This window comes from Scyliorhinus canicula, chromosome 1 (genome assembly GCF_902713615.1).
Source record: "Scyliorhinus canicula chromosome 1, sScyCan1.1, whole genome shotgun sequence".
Taxonomy (NCBI): Eukaryota; Metazoa; Chordata; class Chondrichthyes; order Carcharhiniformes; family Scyliorhinidae; genus Scyliorhinus; species Scyliorhinus canicula.
The window spans coordinates 23,848,603-23,870,117 of NC_052146.1; the positions used below are offsets into that span (position 1 = coordinate 23,848,603).

The 21,515-nt window shown below is 50.5% G+C and overlaps 1 protein-coding gene across 2 annotated transcripts in view; it reads right to left on the reverse strand.

Annotated features, from left to right (window-relative positions):
- Positions 1-318: 318 nt before the first annotated feature.
- Positions 319-21,515, reverse strand: part of tmem116 (transmembrane protein 116) — a 70,237-nt gene continuing 49,040 nt past the window's right edge. For both annotated transcript variants that reach the window (XM_038773983.1, XM_038774047.1), the window contains 4 exons: positions 21,166-21,304; positions 8,673-8,817; positions 7,277-7,353; positions 319-1,320 (listed from right to left, as the gene is read on the reverse strand). In XM_038773983.1, coding sequence (XP_038629911.1) covers positions 1,123-1,320; positions 7,277-7,353; positions 8,673-8,817; positions 21,166-21,304 — 559 coding nt within the window. In that variant the 3' untranslated portion in view covers positions 319-1,122. The remainder of the gene's footprint in view (positions 1,321-7,276; positions 7,354-8,672; positions 8,818-21,165; positions 21,305-21,515) is intronic.

The following is a 21,515-nucleotide window of genomic DNA, read 5'->3' on the forward strand; positions in this document are numbered from 1 at the left end:
GTGTGTATCGTGAATGCCCATTGGTTGTGTCCTATCTAACTGTTCTATTGGTTGAGTGTCTGTGTGTCATGTCTCTGGTGCTCCCTCTAGTGTCTAGATAGTATACGTGTCCTTACATTAACCCCTTGTGTATCTACAGGGATGCATATCACCACACCCACCTCTTTTAAAAATAAAGCAACTCGTAAACCCTGACCCCCCCCCCCCCCCCCCCAGTCAATCCAAAAATCTATGATTTTAATGTGACCTTATGGCTTTTTCAAATTAAATTTCTGAAATATAAAGCACCACAAGTCCAAAAAAAGCACCTTCAACTTATTTTAAATTTAGAAATAAAGTTTTATTGTACCTTCACTCTGCATAGTAATTCCAGTCATAACTATTTCAGTTTAGTAGAATTTCAGTCTCTCATGCAGTGGTGTGTAATAACCACTTGTGCAGTGAATGTATCCTTACTTAAAAAGTTACTTTGCAAAAGGGTTGTGTGAGAGCCAAAGGAACAAAGCATGTGTCTGGCCTTTCAGCTGAAAGACAAGGTGGTTCATTGAAGCCTGAAAATTATCAGAGGAACAGTGATGTGCGCCCACAGAGTTTGGAAACCTTGCTTTATGCCCTTGAGTATCCCAGTTTCAATGGTATTGCAATGGAAAATGGGGGGGGGGGTGGTTACAAATTATGGTGCAAAAGGGTGGCACTAAGCCACTGTCATGCAAATCCTGGCCCTCGTCTGCATTGACTTCAAAATCTCAGGTGAAAAGATAGCCAGCTCTGCAGAGATGACCAGATGTTTCTGTCCTGATTTTACTCCCAGATCTAACTGAATTAGAAAGTTGATGTTCCCCATAATTATTCCAGTGTGTGTGTGGCTCTTGGATGCTGAGTAGGACTGGCTTCTGGTCAGTATTTGGGTGGGCGATGTTGTGGAATTACTCAGTCAGTTGGTCATTGTAAAGTTCAGCAACAACACATGCTTTTCCACTGCTTTAGTGCTATCCCTTCCCTTCTGCTGCCTTGCATTACAGTTAATACAGACTTTATGAATGAAAGCTGTAAGTTAATGAATACATGTATTCACTGAGGCTAAGAAGAGTGCAATTGTGGCTATAATCTCTCAACAGGCCTTTAAAGGGTGGGAGTAATGGCCAGCTGATTCATCACATTGGAACTTTGCATGCTGGAGTATGATTGCTTCTGAGAACGCAGGAGTGGAGTCTGTGTATCAACATCACGACGGGCCTTTTGTCTCATGCATCGGAGTGTTCTCTGTGTCCAACCATACACTATGCAGTTCAGCAGCCCCTGAGATGCAGCCGTGAATGCCTGCAGAAAAAAAATAAGACAGTTTGGTTTGTAAAAATTAAGGTGCTTTTGTTTTATTTTTCTGTGTAGGAAAGTCACTGTCAATTTCTCCCCCCTTCTGGTTTTGTATTAGTCACCAGGTCCCACATTTCCACTGTTAATACTGCGCTACAGCATCTTGGAGGTGGGCAGCAGTCATTCTGCAAAGTGATAACCTCATGAAAATTCTTAAAATTTATCTATAATCTTCCTGCTTGCAGAGACTCAAATAGGAACTGTGCAGAATGGGTAGAAATGAACCTGCAGCTGAGACATCACCCAATTGTGAAGCCTCACTCTATCACCTGTTTCTGAGATGCTTGGAAAATAAAGAATTTCAATAAGTGACATACTTCCTTACATTACAACAGTGACTACTTTCCAAAAGTAATTTATTGGTGGTCAATTATTTTGGGAATTGTGAAAAGCACTTTATAAATAAGTTATTTCCGTGCCATATCAAAAAATAGTGGAGATGCATTAAAGGGTGGGAGAAATATTTTGCAATGGTCACAGATCAAGGAACAAGGATCACACAGAATGGTAACCATGTTGCATTAACTAGTGTAAAGAGTGAGTAAATAACGCACAGAATTGTGGATTGCTCTAAATTAAATTTCTCCTGGAGGGGAGGAAAATTGGGATTTCCTGAGGTTACAAATAAAATCCTCCCTTTACAGGAGCACAATGAAACATTTGTGTTCTACATGTATTTCATATTCCAAAAGATAGAAGATTGATTCAAGAGGGAGGACTTTTACCCTGGTACAGGTCATTGTTGAACTGGTGCAGGACCAATATTGCCAGTACCTGGCCTAAGGGGTGAGTTCTCGTGCTTCAGTATAGACATTGAATGTTGGCAGATGTGATGGAATCCATGATTTCAAAGCTTATATATTTTGAAATGAACCATAACTGAAAAGGGAAACTGAGAATGGAAGATGGGGAGGCTTAAACTGGTTGAAATGTTTCACACCAAGCCATCGGAGCTCATGAAACAATGATGATCCCAGTGGTGCAGTACAGGCAGGCTGAAAAAGACAGACGAGGTGCAGAAGCCGAGAAGCAAATACACAAATGCTGCAGCTGTTTTTGTTACTTGAAGGTAACATTGGTCGATCTATGTCATCCAGACCATCATTAGCAGAGTTGAGATTCTGCAGAAGTGTAGCATTTTTTGCTGAAGTCTGTGTCTGGCACTTGCGTTTGTTGTATGCGGCTGACGCTGGAATCAGGTTAAATCCTGAACAGAAAGCAGCCAAAATTCTTTGAGGAAGGTAGAGTTTTGAAGGACTTCATGACTGGGATTAATGATATAATATTACAATAATAATTTTTATTGTCAAAAGTAGGCTCACATCAACACTGCAATGAAGTTACTGTGAAAAGCCCCCAGTCACCAGATTCTGGCACCTATTTGGGTACACAGAGGGAGAATTCAAAATGTCCAATTCACCTCCCCTAACAGCACATCTTTCGGGACTTGTGGGGGGAAACTGCAGCACCCGGAGGAAACCCATGCAGACACTGGGAGAATGTGGAGATTCCACAAAGACAGTGACCCAAGCTGGGAATCGAACCTGGGACCCCGGAGCTGTGAAGCAACAGTGCTACCCACTGTGCAAGCATGATATATATGCTGAGTGGACTGCAGTGCCAATTTGTAAGCTCTGCCTTGTTTGTAACTGTTATTTAATTGGCTTTATTTGACTCTTAATTCATGTTCAACACGTTGGCTCAGAATTTTAGATATAGGAGGTTACCTATGTTTGCTTTGTTTGGCTTTTTAATGAAAATTCTGTTTTAAACCATGGAATCTTGTGGCTTAATTCCTTCAGTTAATAACTAGGCTGGTGGGGGAGGGAACTCCCCAGTGCACAAAGCAGGGCTATGTGCGGCCTCGGTTGTGCATTGCCCGCTGAGGCCTCTTATACAATGTGACTCGTGTTGTATAGCCATGTGATTCTCGCCACTGCAAGTGCCGGGAAACACGCGGCTGAATACTCTCGCCATGGGACTTTGTTCCCAATTGGTTGAATTGAGCCTCATGTATTTGCTGCCCTTGTCATTCTAGATGGTAATGGTCTGAGTTTGGAAGGTGCTGCCTAAGGAGCCTTTGTGAGTTCCTGCAGTGCTTCTTGTAAATTGTACACACGGCTACTACTGTGTGTCTGTGGTGGAGGGTAAATAGTACACACGGCTGCCACTGTGTGTCCATGGTGGAGGGTAAATGGTACACACTGCAACTACTGTGTGTCCGTGGTGGAGGGGAGTGAGTGTTTGTGGAAGGGGGTGCCAATCAAATGGGGGTGCTTTGCTCTCGAGTGTTCTTGGAGCTGCACTCATCCAGGCAAGTGGAGAGCATTCCATCACACTCCTGACTTGTGCCTTGTAGGTGTGGACAGGCTTTGGGGGGTCACGAGGTGAGTTACTCGACACAGTATTCCTAGCCGCTATGGCTCCATACTGAATACTGTTTTGTTATGCCCTTGACATAGCATAAACTGCTTCCTTGATGTGCACTCTGACAAAGGAAGGTTCAGACTTGGAGATAGCTTTAACATATTTATTAAACTGTTAACAATTCTCCTACTTGGATTCGACTCTCCTGTTACTCAGACTGACTAACCAGTCTGCTACAATCCACGTGGTGGGTGTGATGTGTTTCAAATCAACCCTGTGTACTCACTGAGTGTCTCCACTGGAAAGAGGAAGATCGTGTGTGCTGTGTCCTTTTATATGGGTTGTGTAATGCCCTCCTGTGGGAGTGTCACCTGTGTGTATCGTGAATGCCCTTTGGTCGTGTCCTATCTTGCTGACCTATTGGTTGAATGTCTGTGTCATGTCTCTGGTGCTCCCTCTAGTGTCCAGCTAGTCTACGTGTATTTACATTAATCCCTTGTGTATCTACAGTGATGCATATCACCACAAATACTAGACAGTTGTTATGCTGAAATGGGTATTTGTATGAACATTGGGAGGGATTCTCCAATAATGGGCGGGCTATGTCTCCTACGCCAGCGTCAAAATGCAGGCGTTTCACTCTGGATTTAGATTTTGTTTATTGTCACGTGTACCGAGGTACAGTGAAAAGTATTTTTCGGTGAGAAGCTCAACTGATCATTAAGTACATGAAAAGAAAAGGAAATAAAAGAAAATACATAATAGGGCAACACAAGGTACACAATGTAACTAGATAACACCAGCGTTGGGTGAAGCATACAGGGTGTAGTGTTAATGAGGTCAGTCCATAAGAGGGTCATTTAGGAGGCTGGGAACAGCGAGGAAAAAGTATTTTGAGTCTGTTTGTGCGTGTTCTCAGACTTCTGTATCTCCTGCCCAATGGAGGAAGTTGGAAGAGTGAGTAAGCCGGGTGGGAGGGATACTTGATTATGCTGCCCGCTTTCCCCAGGCAGCGGGAGGCGTAGATGGAGTTAATGGATGGAGGCAGGTTCGTGTGGTGGATTAGGCTGTGTTCACGACTCTGATGTTTCTTGCGGTCTTGGGCCGAGCAGTTGCCATACCAGGCTGTGGTGCAGCCAGATAGGATGCTTTCTATGGTGCATCTGTAAAAATTGGTAAGAGTTAATGTGGACATGCCAAATTTCCTTAGTTTCCTGAGGAAGTATAGGCGCTGTTGTGTTTTCTTGGTGGTAGCGTCGACGTGGGTGGACCAGGACAGATGTTTGGAGATGTGTACCCCTAAGAATTTGAAACTGCTAACCATCTCCACCACGGCCATGTTGATGCTGACAGGGGCAGCAGGGTAGCATGGTGGTTAGCATAAATGCTTCACAGCTCCAGGGTCCCAGGTTCGATTCCCGGCTGGGTCACTGTCTGTGTGGAGTCTGCACGTCCTCCCCCTGTGTGCGTGGGTTTCCTCCGGGTGCTCCGGTTTCCTCCCACAGTCCAAAGATGTGCGGGTTAGGTGGATTGGCCATGCTAAATTGCCCGTAGTGTCCTAATAAAAGTAAGGTTAAGGGGGGGGTTGTTGGGTTACGGGTATAGGGTGGATACGTGGGTTTGAGTAGGGTGATCATGGCTCGGCACAACATTGAGGGCCGAAGGGCCTGTTCTGTGCTGTACTGTTCTATGTTCTATGACAGGGGTGTGTACAGTACTTTGCTTTCTGAAGTCAATGACCAGCTCTTTAGTTTTACTGGCATTGTGGGAGAGATTGTTGTCACTGCACCACTCCACTAGGTTCTCTATCTCCCTCTTGTATTCTGACTTGTCGTTATTCGCGATCCGGCCCACTATGGTCGTATAGTCAGCAAACTTGTAGATGGGGTTGGAATCAAATTTTGCCATGCAGTCGTGTGTGTACAGGGAGTAGAGAAGGGGGCTAAGTGCGCACCCTTGCGGGGCCCCGGTATTGGGGACTATTGTGGAGGAGGTGTTGTTTATTCGTCCTATCATAGATTATCATAGAATTTACAGTGCAGAAGGAGGCCAATTTACAGTGCAGAAGGAGGCCATTCAGCCCATCGAGTCTGCACCGGCTCTTGGAAAGAGCACCCTACCCAAGGTCAGCACCTCCACCCTATCCCCATAACCCAGTAACCCACCCAACACTAAGGGCAATTTTGGACGCTAAGGGCAATTTTGAATGGCCAATCCACCTAACCTGCACATCTTTGGACTGTGAGAGGAAACCGGAGCACCCGGAGGAAACCCACGCACACATGGGATAGGATGTGCAGACTCCGCAAAGTCAGTGACCCAAGCCGGAATCGAACCTGGGACCCTGGAGCTGTGAAGCAATTGTGCTATCCACAATGCTACCATGCTGCCTAATTGTGGTCTTTGGGTTAGAAAGTCAAGGATCCAATTGCAGAGTGTGGAGCCAAGTCCTAGGTTTTGGAGCTTTGATATGAGCTTGTCTGGGATTATGGTGTTGAAGTTGGAGCTGTAGTCAATAAATAGGAGTCTGATGTAGGAGTCTTTGTTGTTGAGATGCTCTAGGGATGAGTGTAGGGCCAGGGAGATGGCGTCTGTTGTGGACCGGTTGCGGCGGTATGCAAATTGCTGTGGATCAAGGCCTTCTGGGAGTTCCTTAAGACAGTTCAGAGTGATTCTCCTACCTGCAGGGGCCTAGCAGAGCCCTGGAGTGCTCCTCATAGCTCTGGCTGCAGATACGTGACTCTGCGCTTCCAGTCGGGAGTCCGCGCAAGGCGGCGGCCACCCCGTGCGACATGGCAGACTCGCCATGATGAACGAAGTAGGTCCCCCCCCCCCGAGATTGCACGCGCCCGCGGATCGGTGTTGCCCGATCGCTTGCCTGGCCGTCTGTGAGACCCACAGACCTCCGATGAATGATCCCCCCCCCCCCCCCCCCCCCCCCCCCCCCACCACGGCGGCCGTGGACTGAGTCTGCAACCGCCAGCAGCCATTCCAAAACGTGGTTAGAATCACGTCGGGAACTCAGCCAGTTTTCCTGGGAGAATCGCCGCGGGGGCCTCTGTCAATGGCGCCCTACCTGCGCCGCATAGACTGCGCGCACGATTCACGGTGATTCTTGCGGGGACCGGTGAATCGTGGGAGCGGCGTCGGACCGGATTCCGTTATTGGCGCCCATTCTTTGCCCATGCGCCGATTGCGATGTCGGCGCAGAGCTCAGAGAATGCAGCCTGTTGTGTCTGAAAATATTCCTGCTCAGATGTGATGCACCTTCTATTTGAATAGATTGCTAGCAGGCATTGTCTAGATTTCACATGGAGGACAGCCATTTTTGTAAGGTTCTGTGTGGCTCCTCGCACCTACTGAACAATACTGGTTATGTATGTCACTGCTCTTAGCGGGGGGCGGGCGGGGGGAGGGATACATCTAGCCAGATTGTATTACAATAATTCTAAGGCACTCAGTCAGTCTGTTTAAGAGAGAAAATAATGTCACAAGAGGTTTGCCCCTCTCCCAAATGTTCTTTTTGAAAATTCACCTGTAAGATATAGAGTACAGCATAAACAGCCGGCATGTTCATCGGGTTCAATAGTTTAACCATCGCCAGAATGGTCGCTAAAGGTAAACAAAATCATAAACGGAGGTCAGAAAGGGTAGGTTTTTACTTCCATCAACAGTACAGGGCATTGTTTACACTTGTACCACATGCATAATCACATCTTCATGCATAACCGTTAGGTGGAGAGGTTCTTCTAGACTGGGTACATGCTAAAATAGTATTGTTGATAAATAACTATCACCTCGAAAATCCCTGGCAGAACCTTTCCCTCACAAGGATTCACAGGGTAGAGTTGTCTCATGGTCCTACAATTGTATTGTCCCACAGTCTTCTTTCTCTCTCTATTCTCACCATATTTAAGCTAAAATTAATTGCATCAACTTTTCCTTTAATATTCTTTTCCAGAATCTCAACACTGTGGATCTTCCCCTGCGCTGAAAATTTCAGGATTTAAAAACCTAAACTTGTGGTTACCATATAATTATTTACTGATCTGGCATTTGCTCTTCCCAACCTTGGCTGTGTCCTACCTCAATAGGCCTTGGCCCTTTACCTATGCTCCCAATACAAAACACAAGTGAACTGTGTATATAACATGGCTAACATACCATAAAAATAATGTTTTTCACTTCATGGAGGCTTATTACTGAGGTAAGTAGGACCCCATCCATCACCGACTTGTCCTCCTGGTGACCCCTACTGTGGGATGTGTATCATAGAATTCATAAAGTGCAGAAGGAGGCCATTTGGCCCATTGAGTCTGCACCAACCTAAGGGGCGGCGCAGTGGTTAGCACTGCTGCCTCAGGGCGCTGGGAACCCATTTCAATCCAGACCCCGGGTCACTGTGCGTGTGGAGTTTGCACATTCTCCCTGTGTCTGTGTGGATCTCACCCCCACAACCCAAAAAGATGTGTGGGGTAGGCGGATTGGCCCCTTAATTGGGAAAAAAAAAGAAAGAATTGGGCACTTTAAATGGATTTTTTAAAAAAGCAGTCAACACTGACCCTCCAAAAGAACACCCTACCTAGGACCAATACCCCACCACTCCGTAACCCCACTTTGGGGCAATTAAGCATATCCAATCCAGCTAACCTGCACATCTTTGGACTGTGGGAGGAAACTGGAGCACCCGGGAGAAACCCACACAGACACGGGGAGACCATGCAGACTCCGCACAGTCACCGGAGAGCTGAATTGAACCCAGGTCCCTGGCAGTGGAGCTATTTAGTTTCTGCCACCACACATAGATACTGGCATTGAGGCACATGATTCATGCAGTGACCACTGGCCCATATTAAATTGCTGAGTCATGGAGCAACCTATTTGATCGATCATCACACCCACTGAGGGACCAACCAATTAGTCCTACTAACCTGGTGCCCAACAGAATAAAAAAGCTGCGGGATAGAGAAAGACCCTCCGTTCAATCACGTTAATCTTTGCCCACTGCTGGTCTCCGAGAAATCCAGTCAGAGTCACCAGTTTCTTGTATAGGATCCGGGTCTTAATGAGGAGAATCTGCAGAGAGGAATGGAAAAGTTTAAACTTCAAAGTAATTCATCTTCAGCCAATCGATCAATGATATGGACAAAGTTTTCTGAGTGCTATATTATTTTAGTCAAGCAATCAGGCCAAAGCCTGTTTATTCTAATTCAATTCAATAATTACAGCTGGTAACAGCAGGCCTTCTGGTTTTAAGGACCCATTGTCCTGGTGGCTGGGTTAGAGCATCAAACCTCGAGAGCCAGTGTACACATAATTTCTAGATAAGATAAAGAAACATATGTTTAGCATGGTGCTGCGGATGACAAATTAGAGTTGGGGATACTTATGCGAGACATGCATGTCAGCCGAGGGAAGCTAAGAATGTCAGTCAGGGACTGCCGGTGACGGCGGGCGGGAGGCAGCCGCACATTGGAGGGGTCTCGTTCGGGAACGGCATTTTCAGGATTTAACGCCCGGTCCCAGAGGCAGCAAAAGCAGGGAGAAGGCACAGTGAAGGGAAATGTCGAAAATAAGTTTTTTTTTTTAAACGGCCGGGTGTGGTGGTATGATTAACATAGCTGCCTGTCATTGGTGCAGAACACCGGCTTACCATTGGCCCTGGTCGGTCATGTGCCTCTCGACCGATTGGTTGAGACCAGTCATGTGACGGCTCCCCGATTAGTCGAGAGGCTGAGTTAACCCCGCCTCCAGGGCGAGGTATAAATACCCAGCATGCCCGGCGGTCGGCCATTTACTGTAGTCGACCGCAGGGCTAATATCTAGCTTATTAAAGCCTTCTTTTGTACAGCAACTCGTCTCGCGTTCAATTGATGGTTCATCAATTTAATAAGCTAGAATTTTGAAGATGGGAGCTCCGGATCAAGCCCGAATGCCTCCGCATCAGCCCGCAAACTCAAAACGCTTCAGAAATCTTTAAACATTGGCTGTCATGTTTCGATGGTTACCTGGCGTCCGCAAACAGCCCCCCCACCATGGCACAGAAGCTTCATATCCTCCACTCCAGTGTGGGCATGGCGGCCTACGCGATGATTGCGGAGGAAAAAGATTACGACGCGGCCATGGATAAGCTGAAAGGACAGTTTCTTAAACCGGTGAAGAGAGTGTTCACCCGACATCATCTGGCTACCAGACAACAGCTCCCCGGTGGGTCATTAGACCAATTTTACCAGACCCTTGCTGTCCTGGGGAGGAATTGCACCTGCCGTCAAGTTTCAGCCACGGAGCACATGGAACTTCTGATTAGAGATGCTTACGTGGCTGGGATGCAGTCTGCCGCTATCCGCCAGCGGATGCTGGAGAAAGACGACCTCAGCCTAACTGAGGCACGGACTCTCTCCACCTCCCTGGATGTCGCCGATTTAAACGCCCGCGCCTATGTCCCCAGCCGCGCTTCACCACCCTGGGCCTCCTGGCACGCTTCCCCACCGCCATCCACCGCTCCCGACCCCCCTCAGGCCTGCGCCGCGGGACGCCCCAACAAGTCCGCGGGGCCCCACTGCTATTTCTGTGGGTTCGCCAAACACCCTCGCCTGCGCTGCCCGGCCCGCTCCGCCCTCTGTAAGAGCTGCGGGAAGAAGGGCCACTTTTCGACGGTCTGCCAGGCCAAATCGGTCGCTGCTGTACCGGGGATCCCCCCCCTCCGGGCCTTTTCGGGCCCTTCCAGCACACTGCGCCAATCCCTCCCCCCCCCCCCCCCCCCCCCCCCCCCGGGCCCCTGCGCCCGGCCTGCGCGCCTCCCCCTCTCCTCCGGGCCCTTCAGGGCCCTTCCAGCGCATTGCGCAAATCTCTCCCCCCGCCCTCGGGCCCCTGCGCCCGGCCTGCGCGCCTCTCTGCCCCCGCTCTCAGCCGCTACCTTCGGCCACCGGCACCGCTAACGCCGCCCCCAGCAACCACGAGGGCCCCGCGGGCGCCGCCATCTTGGGCCCCGGATGCCACGTGCGGGTCCTGGGCGCCGCCATCTTGGGACCCCGACTCCACGTGCGGATCCTGGGCACCACCATCTTGGGGCCCCGACTCCACGTGCGGGTCCTGGGCACCACCATCCTGGACTGGCACGCAAGGTTCTGCCAGCACCTACTCGGCCGACGATGACTACGACGATGGTTCTTCTCCACGGCTCGCGGCCATTCAACTCGACCAGTCACGGCCACGCACGCTCGCCAAAACAACGACGCTGATCCACCTCAACGGCCACGAGACGGGCTGCCTGCTGGACTCCGGGAGCACGGAAAGCTTTGTTCACCCTGCCACGGTAAGACGCTGCGCGCTCCCTGTCCATCCTGTAAAACACAAAATCGGGTTAGCCTCAGGTTCGCACTCCGTCCGCATCACCGGCTGCTGCATCACGGACCTCACGGTCCAAGGGAAGGTTTTTAAAAATTACAAACTCCTTGTCCTCCCTGAACTTTGCGCACCGGCACTCCTAGGACTGGACTTCCAGTGCAACCTGCAGAGCTTGACCTTCCAATTCGGCGGCCCTATACCCCCCCCTCACTGTCTGCAGCCTCGCGTCCCTCAAAGTGGACCCCCCCTCCTTGTTTGCTAATCTCACCCCCGATTGCAAACCCGTCGCGACACGGAGCAAATAGTACAGAGCCCAGGACCGGACCTTCATCAGGTCCGAGGTCCAGAGGTTGCTGAAGGAAGGGGTCATCGAGGCCAGCAACAGTCCCTGGCGAGCCCAAGTGCTGGTGTTCCGGACTGGGGAGAAAAACCGGATGGTCATCGACTATAGCCAGACCATCAACCGGTTTACGCAACTGGACGTGTATCCTCTCCCCCGTATTTCCGCCATGGTAAACGATATCGCGAAATACAAAGTCTTCTCCACTGTGGACCTCAAGTCCGCCTATCACCAGCTCCCCATCCGCGCGAGTGACCGCAAGTACACCGCGTTTGAGGCAGATGGGCGCCTCTACCACTTCCTTAGGGTTCCATTCGGTGTCACAAATGGGGTCTCGGTCTTCCAATGGGAGATGGACTGAATGGTCGACAAGTACAGATTACGGGCTACCTTCCCGTACCTCGATAATGTCACCATCTGCGGCCACGACCAGCAGGACCATGACACCAACCTCCGGAAATTTCTCCAAACCGCAAAACTCCTTAACCTCACGTACAATAAGGATAAATGCGTGTTCAGCACCGACCGCCTAGCCATCCTCGGCTACGTAGTGCGTAACGGAGTGATAGGCCCCGACCCTGAACGCATGCGCCCCCTGATGGAACTCCCTCTCCCCAATACCCTCAAATCCCTCAAACGCTGCCTGGGTTTCTTCGCTTACTATGCCCAATGGGTTCCCAATTACGCCGACAAGGCCCGTCCCCTCATTCAGACCACGACCTTCCTGCCGTCAACAGAGGCCTGCCAGGCCTTTAGCCGCATCAAAGCGGACATCGCAAAGGCCACGATGCGTGCCATCGATGAGTCCCTCCCCTTACAGGTCGAGAGCGACGCATCAGAAGTAGCTCTGGCGGCCACCCTGAACCAAGCGGGCAGACCCGTGGCCTTCTTCTCCAGAACCCTCCAGGCTTCCGAACTCCGCCACTCCTCAGTGGAAAAGGAAGCCCAGGCCATAGTCGAAGCTGTGCGACATTGGAGGCACTATTTGGCCGGCAGGAGGTTTACTCTTCTCACAGACCAACGGTCAGTGGCCTTCATGTTTGATAATGCACAGAGGGGCAAGATTAAGAATGACAAGATGTTACGGTGGCGGATCGAGTTGTCCACGTACAACTATGAGATCTTGTATCGTCCTGGGAAGCTCAATGAGCCTCCTGATGCCCTGTCCCGCGGTACCTGCGCCAGCGCGCAGATAGTCCGCCTCCGCTCCCTCCATGCGGACCTCTGCCATCCAGGGGTGACCCGTTTCTACCATTTCATAAAGGCCCGCAACCTGCCTTTCTCCATCGAGGAAGTCAGGACAGTAACTCGTGACTGCCACATCTGCTCGGAGTGCAAACCGCACTTCTACCGCCCCGAGCGCGCACATCTGATCAAAGCATCCCGCCCCTTCGAACATCTCAGCATTGACTTCAAGGGGCCCCTTCCCTCTAACAACCGCAACATTTATTTCCTGGCGGTAATCGACGAATACTCCTGCTTCCCCTTCGCCATTCCCTGCCCCGACATGACCACATCGACCGTCATTAAGGCCCTCCTCTCCATCTTCTCCCTGTTCGGCTACCCCGCATACATACATAGCGATCGGGGGTCCTCCTTTATGAGCAACGAGCTGCGTCAATTCCTGCTCAACAGGAGCATTGCCTCTAGCAGGACGACCAGCTATAACCCTCGGGGTAACGGACAGGTCGAGCGGGAGAATCTGGAAGACCATACTACTGGCCCTCCGGTCCAGAGATCTCCCGATTTCCCGATGGCAAGAGGTTATCCCCGATGCCCTACATTCTATCCGCTCACTCCTCTGTACCACAACAAATCAGACACCACATGAACGTCTTCTGGTTTTCCCCAGGAAGTCGTCCTCCGGATCCCCTCTCCCGACGTGGCTGGCCGGCCCCGGACCCACCTTGCTCCGGAAGCATGTGCGGGTGCACAAGTCCGACCCGTTGGTGGAACAAGTCCAGTTACTCCACGCTAACTCGCAGTATGCGTACGTGGAGTACCCCGACGGTCGGCAGGACACGGTCTCCCTCTGGGACCTGGCACCCACCGGCGTGCGGCCTCCCCCCTCCCCCCCCCCCAACCACAGAACCCCCCTCCCCCGTTTTTTTTTTCCCCAGCGCCCCACCCAGGCCACCCCTTCCCCATCCATGGCGTCTCCACCACCAGCCCGGGTGACGGAGACAGTTCAAGGACCATCGCTCCCGGACACCAGGACATCAGCGGAACCACCACCATCGGCTGAACCAGCGCCACCAACTCCACTGCGGCGGTCTGCCAGGACGTCACGGGCAACGAAAAGGCTGATCGAGTCTATTTAATTTTCAACAACACCATGGACCTTGTATGGACAATATGTACTATTGTTAAATGTCTGGGCCAGTGGGAAGCCAAACTCTTTTTTTCCCTTCTCCGGCTACTACTTACCACCAGTTCTCCCCCCCCCCCCCCCCCCCCCCCCCCCCCCCCCCAGCTCTCGTTGATCCCCCCCCCCCCAGCTCTCGTTGATCCCCCCCCCCCGGCTTCTTTCTCCGCAAGGGGTGAATGTGGTGGTATGATTAACATAGCTGCCTGCTATTGGTGCAGGACACCGGCTTACCATTGGCCCTGGTCGGTCATGTGCCTCGACCGATTGGTTGAGACCAGTCATGTGACGGCTCCCCAATTGGTCGAGCGGCTGAGTTAACCCCACCTCCAGGGTGAGGTATAAATACCCAGCACGCCCGGCGGTCGCCCATTTACTGTAGTCGATCGCAGGGCTAACATCTAGCTTATTAAAGCCTACTTTTGTACAGCAACTCGTCTCGCGTTCAATCGATGGTTCGTCACCGGGAAAAAAGCGGCTGAAAGTCCGTCGGGGAGCTGAAAGGTCACCGTGGGGACGGCAAGAAAAGTGGAGGCTGGGGCACCAGGGGAGGCCGCATTGCCCACGGCTGAAGAAATGTCTACGGTGATACCGCGGAACTCGAAAGGCAGTTCACAAACCACATGGAGGTGATGAGGAAGGAGATGGAGGGGCGGTATTGAAAGCGCTGGTGGAGGAGGCGATTGCCCCAGTGAGGACGGCGGTGGCGAGCGCAGTGGCGGAGGTACAGGAGCAAGGCGAGGCGCTGAAGGAAGTGGAAGAGACATTATTGCAGCACAGTGATCAACTTACCTCGATGGGGAAGGAGATGCGGAAGGTGATAGAGATCAACGAGGGTCTACGAGCCAAAATGGAAGACCTGGAAAACAGATCCAGGCGACAGAATCTGAGGATTGTGGGCCTTCCCGAAGGAGTGGAAGGGCTGAGTGATGCACCGTCAATTACCACAAGACGAGAATGGTGGAACAATCGAGGCTTTATTGAACAAGATGTTTTGCCTCCTGTAGCTGGAACCAGAATGGCTGCAGTGCCGGAGAGCACACACTTTTATACGCCGCCTGCTAGGCGGAGCCAACAGGCAGGGATTTACCATTGTACTTCTAATATACGGGCAGTGTCGTAATACATATAATACCGGTCAACCATTCGGTCCATCATGGAAGACCGAGACCCCATTAGTGACGCCGAAAGGAACCCTAAGGAAGTGATAGAGGTGGCTGTCTGCTTTGAACGCAGTGTATCGGTGGTCCTCTGGGCGAATGGGGAGCTGGTGGTAGGTGGACTTCAAGTCCACTGTGGAAAAGATTCAATACTGCGCAATCTGATTGACCACGTCAGATATGCGCGGGAGGGGTATGTGTCGAGCTGCGTGAACCGATTGATAGTCTGACTGTAGTCAATGACTATCCTGTGCTTCTCCCCAGTCTTCACTACCAGTACTTGAGCTCTCCAGGGGCTCCCGCAGAAGCCGTTGGACCTCCGACCTGATGAAGATCCTGTCCTGGGCACTGTACCGTCTGCTCCTAGTGGCGACGGGTTTGCAGTCCAGGGTAAGGTTCACAAACAGGGAAGGTGGGTCGTCCTTAAGGGTCGTGAGGCCGCAGACGGTGAGGGGGGGGGGGGGGGGGTGGGGGGGGGGGGGGAGGTAGGGGTCTGTCGAATTTTAAAGTTAGACTTTGGAGATGGCACTGAAAATCCAGGCCAAGTAACAGGGCAGCGCAGAGGTGGGGGAGGACATAGAGCCGGAAGTTGCTGAACTCTAGCCCTGGTCGGTGAGGGTCGCGATACAGTACCCCCGGATTTCAACGGAATGGGATACGGAGGCCAGGGAAATTTTCTGGGTGACTGGGTGTACCGGGAGGGAGCAGCACCTTACCGTAATCGGGTGGATGAAGCTCTCAGTGCTTCCGGAGTCAAAGAAACAGGTCATCTCGTGCCCATTGATCTTCACCGTCGTTGTCGAGATTGCGGGGCCGGGACTGATCCAGGGTGATAGAGGCGAGCTGCGGAAGATGCTGAGAGGTCCCGGGCCGGTCAGCGGTGGCGGAGAACGGCCAGATGCGCAGGGGTGCTGAGGCGTGGTCCAAAATGGCACCGAAGATGGTGGCGCCCATGGGGCACACATGGCAGGCAGCATCAAAGATGGTGGTACCCATGGGCCGCACGTGGCTTGCGGTGAGGAAGATGGCGGCGCCCACGGGCTGCAAGTGGGTGGTGTAGGAACGTCGGGCCTGGAAACAGTGGCGACCGACCGGGCCTGGCAAACTGAAACAAAGTGTCCCTTCTTCCCACACCCGTTCCAGATCGCGCTCTGCGCCGGGCAGCGCTGCCTGGGGTGTTTGTTTTGTCCACAAATATAACACTTGGGGGGGGGGGGGGTGTTTGTTTTGTCCACAAATATAACACTTGGGGGGGGGGGGGGGGGGGGTGCCCCGCCCCGCCCCGCCCCGCCCCGCCCCGCCCCAGAGTTAGCTGGCTGCCGCGCGGCACAGGCTTGCGATGAGCTGCAGTCGGCAGCTGGTGGGGCCCATGAGGGTGCCGTGCGGTCGGGGGCATAGTACTGAACATTACGGGAGGCCACTTCTAATGAATTAGCGAGCTGCCTAGTCCCCGCAAGATCAAGCTCACCCCCTTTCCAGTGGCTGCTGCCGGACGTACGCAGATTTCATGCCCGTGCCGTAAGCGTCTCTAATTAAAAGTTCAGTGTGTTGGATTGCCGAAACTGCCTCGCAGTCACAGTTCCTACCTAGGATCTGCAGGGCACGCAAGTAATTGTCCAGATGTCTCGTGGCCAGGAGGTGCTGGCGTACACTTGGTTCACTGGTCGAACGTAATGTCCCTTCAGGAACGCCATCGCTTCGGACTAGGTGGGCGCATCCTGGATGAGGGGAAAAATGTCAGGGCTCACCCATGAATAGAGGACTTGGAGCTTCTGTGCATCCAAGGGTTCTTCAGCAGCTACTCTGAGGTAGCCTTCGAAGCAGGCTAGCCACTGGTCGAAGGGGACGTGGCGTTAGCTGCTTGAGGGCTCAGCTGCAGGCAATCAGGCTTGATGCGGAGATCCATCGTTTAAAAAATCTTGTTCAATAAATTGATGCACCGTTAATTACCACAAGACGAGAATGGTGGAACAATCGAGGATTTATTGAACAAGATGTTGTGGCTCCTGTAGCTGGAACCAGAATGGCTGCAGTGCCGGAGAGAGCACACTTTTATACGCTGCCTGCTGGGAGGAGCCAGCAAGCAGGGATTTACCATTGTACCTCTAATATACAGGCAGTGCCATAATACATATAATATATCACTAGTGGTGACTACCACACCGAGGTCGACTGAGTATTTTGCCACGATGTTGGCGAAGCTATTGGGGGAGGGGGAAGATCCCTCCCCGTATGAACTGGATCGGGCTCATCGGTTGCGGAGGCCTGTACCAAAGGAGAGTGAGCCACCAAGAGTAGTGACTGTGTTTTCGTAGGTACAGTGTGAAGGAGAAGGTCCTGTGCTGGGCAAAGCAGAAGCGGGTGGTGCAGTGGGCTGGAGCTGGTATACGCATATATCAGGGCTTTACAGTGGAGCTGGCAAGGAGGCAGGCTGCCTTCAGCCGGGTGAAGAAGGCGCTGTACATCAGTAAGGTGCAGTGTGGCATAGTATACCCAGCTCAGTTGAAGGTTTGTTCTATTTGCTGCTTATATTGTCGGGGGGGACGTTGTTTGGGGTGGTGGGAGGATGGGATTGTTGTTGTTGATAAGGGGATTGACTGTGTTTGTTGTTGTTTACTGCTTGTTGGTGGGGTGTAAATTCTGAAGAAAATGTGAAAATGGAGAATAAAAATATTTTACAAAAAAAAAGAATGCCAGTCAGGCAGAGTTCACAGGGCAATTCACAATACCATTAATAAGAGAAAGATCAGCTGCTTGTGTCCCGGGCACAGATGGGTATTGAGTTTATATTATTTACATCTATGTGCATTGAGCATTGTTCGAGTCAATGACATTATATAGAGTCCAGTGGTGAACTCTTCCGTTAATCAATACCAAATGTGCAAATAAAAGGCTATTCGGCCGATAAAGAAATAATAAGACAGGTGACCAAAAGATTGGACAAAGTTAGGTTTTAAGGAACAACTTGAAAAGAAACGTGAAATGGAGTTGGAGCAGTTTCGAGAGGGAATTCCAGATTTTCGAGATGAGGCAGCCCCATCCACAGTGGGAAAAATATACTCCAAACGGCCTGTCTCGATCGCCAGTCTGTGTTGCTTCAGCTTATTTTGACCGTGAGCAGCACTTGGTCTCAATAGACTTCAGTAAAAGGAGATAAAGAACCAGGCAGACTGACTTTCTGAAAATGTGCATGGAAGGACAGGGTCAAGCTCAGTTGCAGTGCCCTCATGGTTAAATCACTCAGCATCCAGCCTCACATATGGTCAACCTGGGAAAAACCCAAAGGTGCTTATGGAATTGTATCTCAAGGGGCGGAAGTGTTTTCAAGGGGTGGTGAGGGTAGGTGGTGATTAGCCACAACAGACAAAGAAAACACAGCATCAACCAAAATGATTGGCCATCGTTCAGTCCAACTCCTGCTGTGTCTCAACGTCATTTTCTATATTTAGAAAAGGGAACTATGCATTTAAAAAAAGAATCCACTCCCAAACAACATTTGCATTCACGCTCACGCAAATCTCAGCCCCCACCTACTGTAACCACCACAAGTTGCAGAAAGTTTAAATTTAATCGGTAGAAAAATTCCCTCTTCAGAAAACTAAACTGAAGGAAGACTGGTCTGCAGCTTGTCGATTTTGCAGCATTGGCTAGGAGGGCAGTCCTGCAACATGATGTCCGCTGGGCTCAGTGTTGAGTAAGAACATGCTGGGTTCAAATGGCACTCCAGAAATCTGGGCACAAAATCTAGGCTGTCACTCCAGGTGCAGTAATAAGGTTCTCCCCATGCTTTATATTTCAGGGCCCTATTCAATGTGGGCGCATGTCTGGAGGACTGTAGAGGTAATCTGGGTAGTCACAGGCCGGCCAGTTAGTTTAACATCTGCGGTAAGAAAAAATTTAGTGCCTTTCATAAAAAATGACATTACCATGTATCTATATAAATTAGTTAGAAGCAGATAACATGGATTTCAGAAGGGATGAACTTGCTCGACAAACTTCATGGAATTCTTTGAGGAGGTAACATCTATGGTAGATGGGAATAATGTAGTTTAGATGTTAAGAAACCCTTTGATAGGCCACCACACAAAACAAATAATAATCTTTATTGGCTCAAGTAGGTTTACATTAACACTGCAATGAAGTTACTGTGAAAAGCCCCGAGTCGCCACATTCCGGCACCTGCTCGGGTACACGGAGGGAGAATTCAGAATTCACAAATCCATAATAAGAGAAGATAAGGGCTGTGGAATTAAGGTGAGCATAGAAAACTGGATTAAAAATAATTTAGAAGGGAGAAGGTTGCAAGTGAGTACTGGTGTCTGACAGGATTCACTTCTGAGGCCATTGCATGATCGGTGATTTGGTTCAAAGGAATCCTGTTGAAATTTGCAGATGATACCAACATAGGACGTATAATTAATTAATTAGAAGGCCAAAAGAAGCCAAGGAATGTCGATAAGATGGAGGAAGGAGCTAAGTGGCAGTGGGAGTCTTTTTAATTATAAATTAAGAGTACTCAATTATTTTTTTCCAATTAAAGGGCAATTTAGTGTGGCCAGTCCACCTAACCTGCACATCTTTTGGTTGTGGGGATGAAACCCACGCCGACACATGGAGAATGTGCAAACTCCATACAGTCAGTGACGTCAATGGCAGTAAATTGTGGTGATGAATGTTGGCGGAAAAATAACAACAGCAAATATATTCTGAATGGAAGTAAGTTTGAAGGAAAAGCAAAGGGATCTGGGGTAGATGTTTCCAGGACATTCAGGGCAGCACCACAGGTTATTAAGTCTGTAAAATAATTAATGGAAATCTAAGAAGTCTGGAATATAATTCCGAAGAGATAACGATGAGCATAAACAAAACTTTAAGAGTTAGACTATGATGTCCAATATTGAATTTGATATAGGATGAATTGTGAGTAAGTTCTGCAGCTGCGTTAATCACTTCCAGGGTTAATAGTTGAGACAGAAACTAAGGGCACGATTTACTGGCTTCATCGCGCTTGACTTAGTGATGCGGCGAGCCCATTGAATCTTGTGAGAGGCTTCTTGAGGGACTCGTGATGCTTGAGACGTCTCACGCAATTCATCCGAACCTCGCGAGACAGCCCGAGTCGTATGGCTCATTTAAGTATCTCTGTGCCGGATTCTCCCGATGCCCAGGAACTAAACCCCCCCCCCCCCCCGCCAGCGAGGCCTGGACTAGGTGCCGTTTAGCACTGGTCCACACAAACGTGGACCAGTCGTAACTGCACTTGGGGGGTTTCCCAGGCCATTAGAGAACCCTGCGAGGTTGGGGACAGGGCGGGGTGGCTCCCTCAGGCACCTTGGCACTGCCACCATATCACTGCCAGGATATGCAGATGGCAGTGCCTCGGTGCCAGAGTGGCATTACCAAGTGTTGGAGCCTGTGGGGCCTTGCTCACAAAAGGAGGGGGGGAGGGGGTTATGAAGGGTGGGTATGAAGGGGCCTCATAAAGGTTGGGAAGGTTAAGGGTGGGAACCCTGAAAGAGAGGGACCTGAATAGGGTTGAAAACAGGGGACCCAAGGGGGCGGTGGAGCGGTCTGAAATGGTGGGGGAATACCCTCAGCAACCCCACAGTGGGGTGTCCTCACTTGAGAGGTGTGGGGGGGTGGGATAATGACTATGTGTTCGCAGGGTGACATTGCCCATGGGTGTGGGGCCCCTCGAGCTCACTTAGAGATCGGGGCACCCTTTGATCTCTGAGGAGCCGGTCAGGCACAGCTCCCCAGTGATGAAAACATTTCTAAGTGTAGACTTGACCAGGGAGAAACTCCCCAAGGCCCAAAAAAATGACTAATAGTAGTGGAATGATGGTGTGCATCTCCCCCAAAATGCTGGAGAGAAACATCCAGCCAAACGCACGCAAAATGACACTTAGGGCAAAATTCAACCAACAAATTCCTCTGTCTTTGTTCAAGATTGGATGGGACAGGTGGATGAAGGGAAAGGAGATGAGATGATATGGGAACAGGGCAGGATTACGTGCTCACGTGGAGGACAAACTCTGACCTGACCGATGGGCGGAGTGGATCATGTACATTATAACTTGTGTGCGGTATAGGGGCAGAGTAATGGCATGAACCCAGCAAGGCATTCTGGGTAATCTCAGGAGGAAGTGGCATTTACAATTAAAATGGAGGAGTGGAAACTCTAACAAAGTAATTAAATATGTCATCCTTACCACAAGTCCGAGTAAAGTAAGACAGAAGGTAATGAGGAAGATGGTGGTTCGGTACATGTACACTCTATCACATGTGTACTCATGGACCTTAATATAGCTGCTGTTCAGTTCAGGCATTCCGGTGTGAAGGAGGAGGCAACTGTGGAGAAACAGAGAAGAGAACATAATCAATTCCAGGTCAGGGGCAGCGCAGTGGTTAGCACTGGGACTAATGCGCTGAGGACCCGGGTTCGAATCCCGGCCCTGGGTCACTGTCCATGTGGAGTTTGCACGTTCTCCCCGTGTCTGCATTGGTTTCACCCCCACAACCCAAAGATGTGCAGCATGGTAGCATAGTGGTTAGCACTATG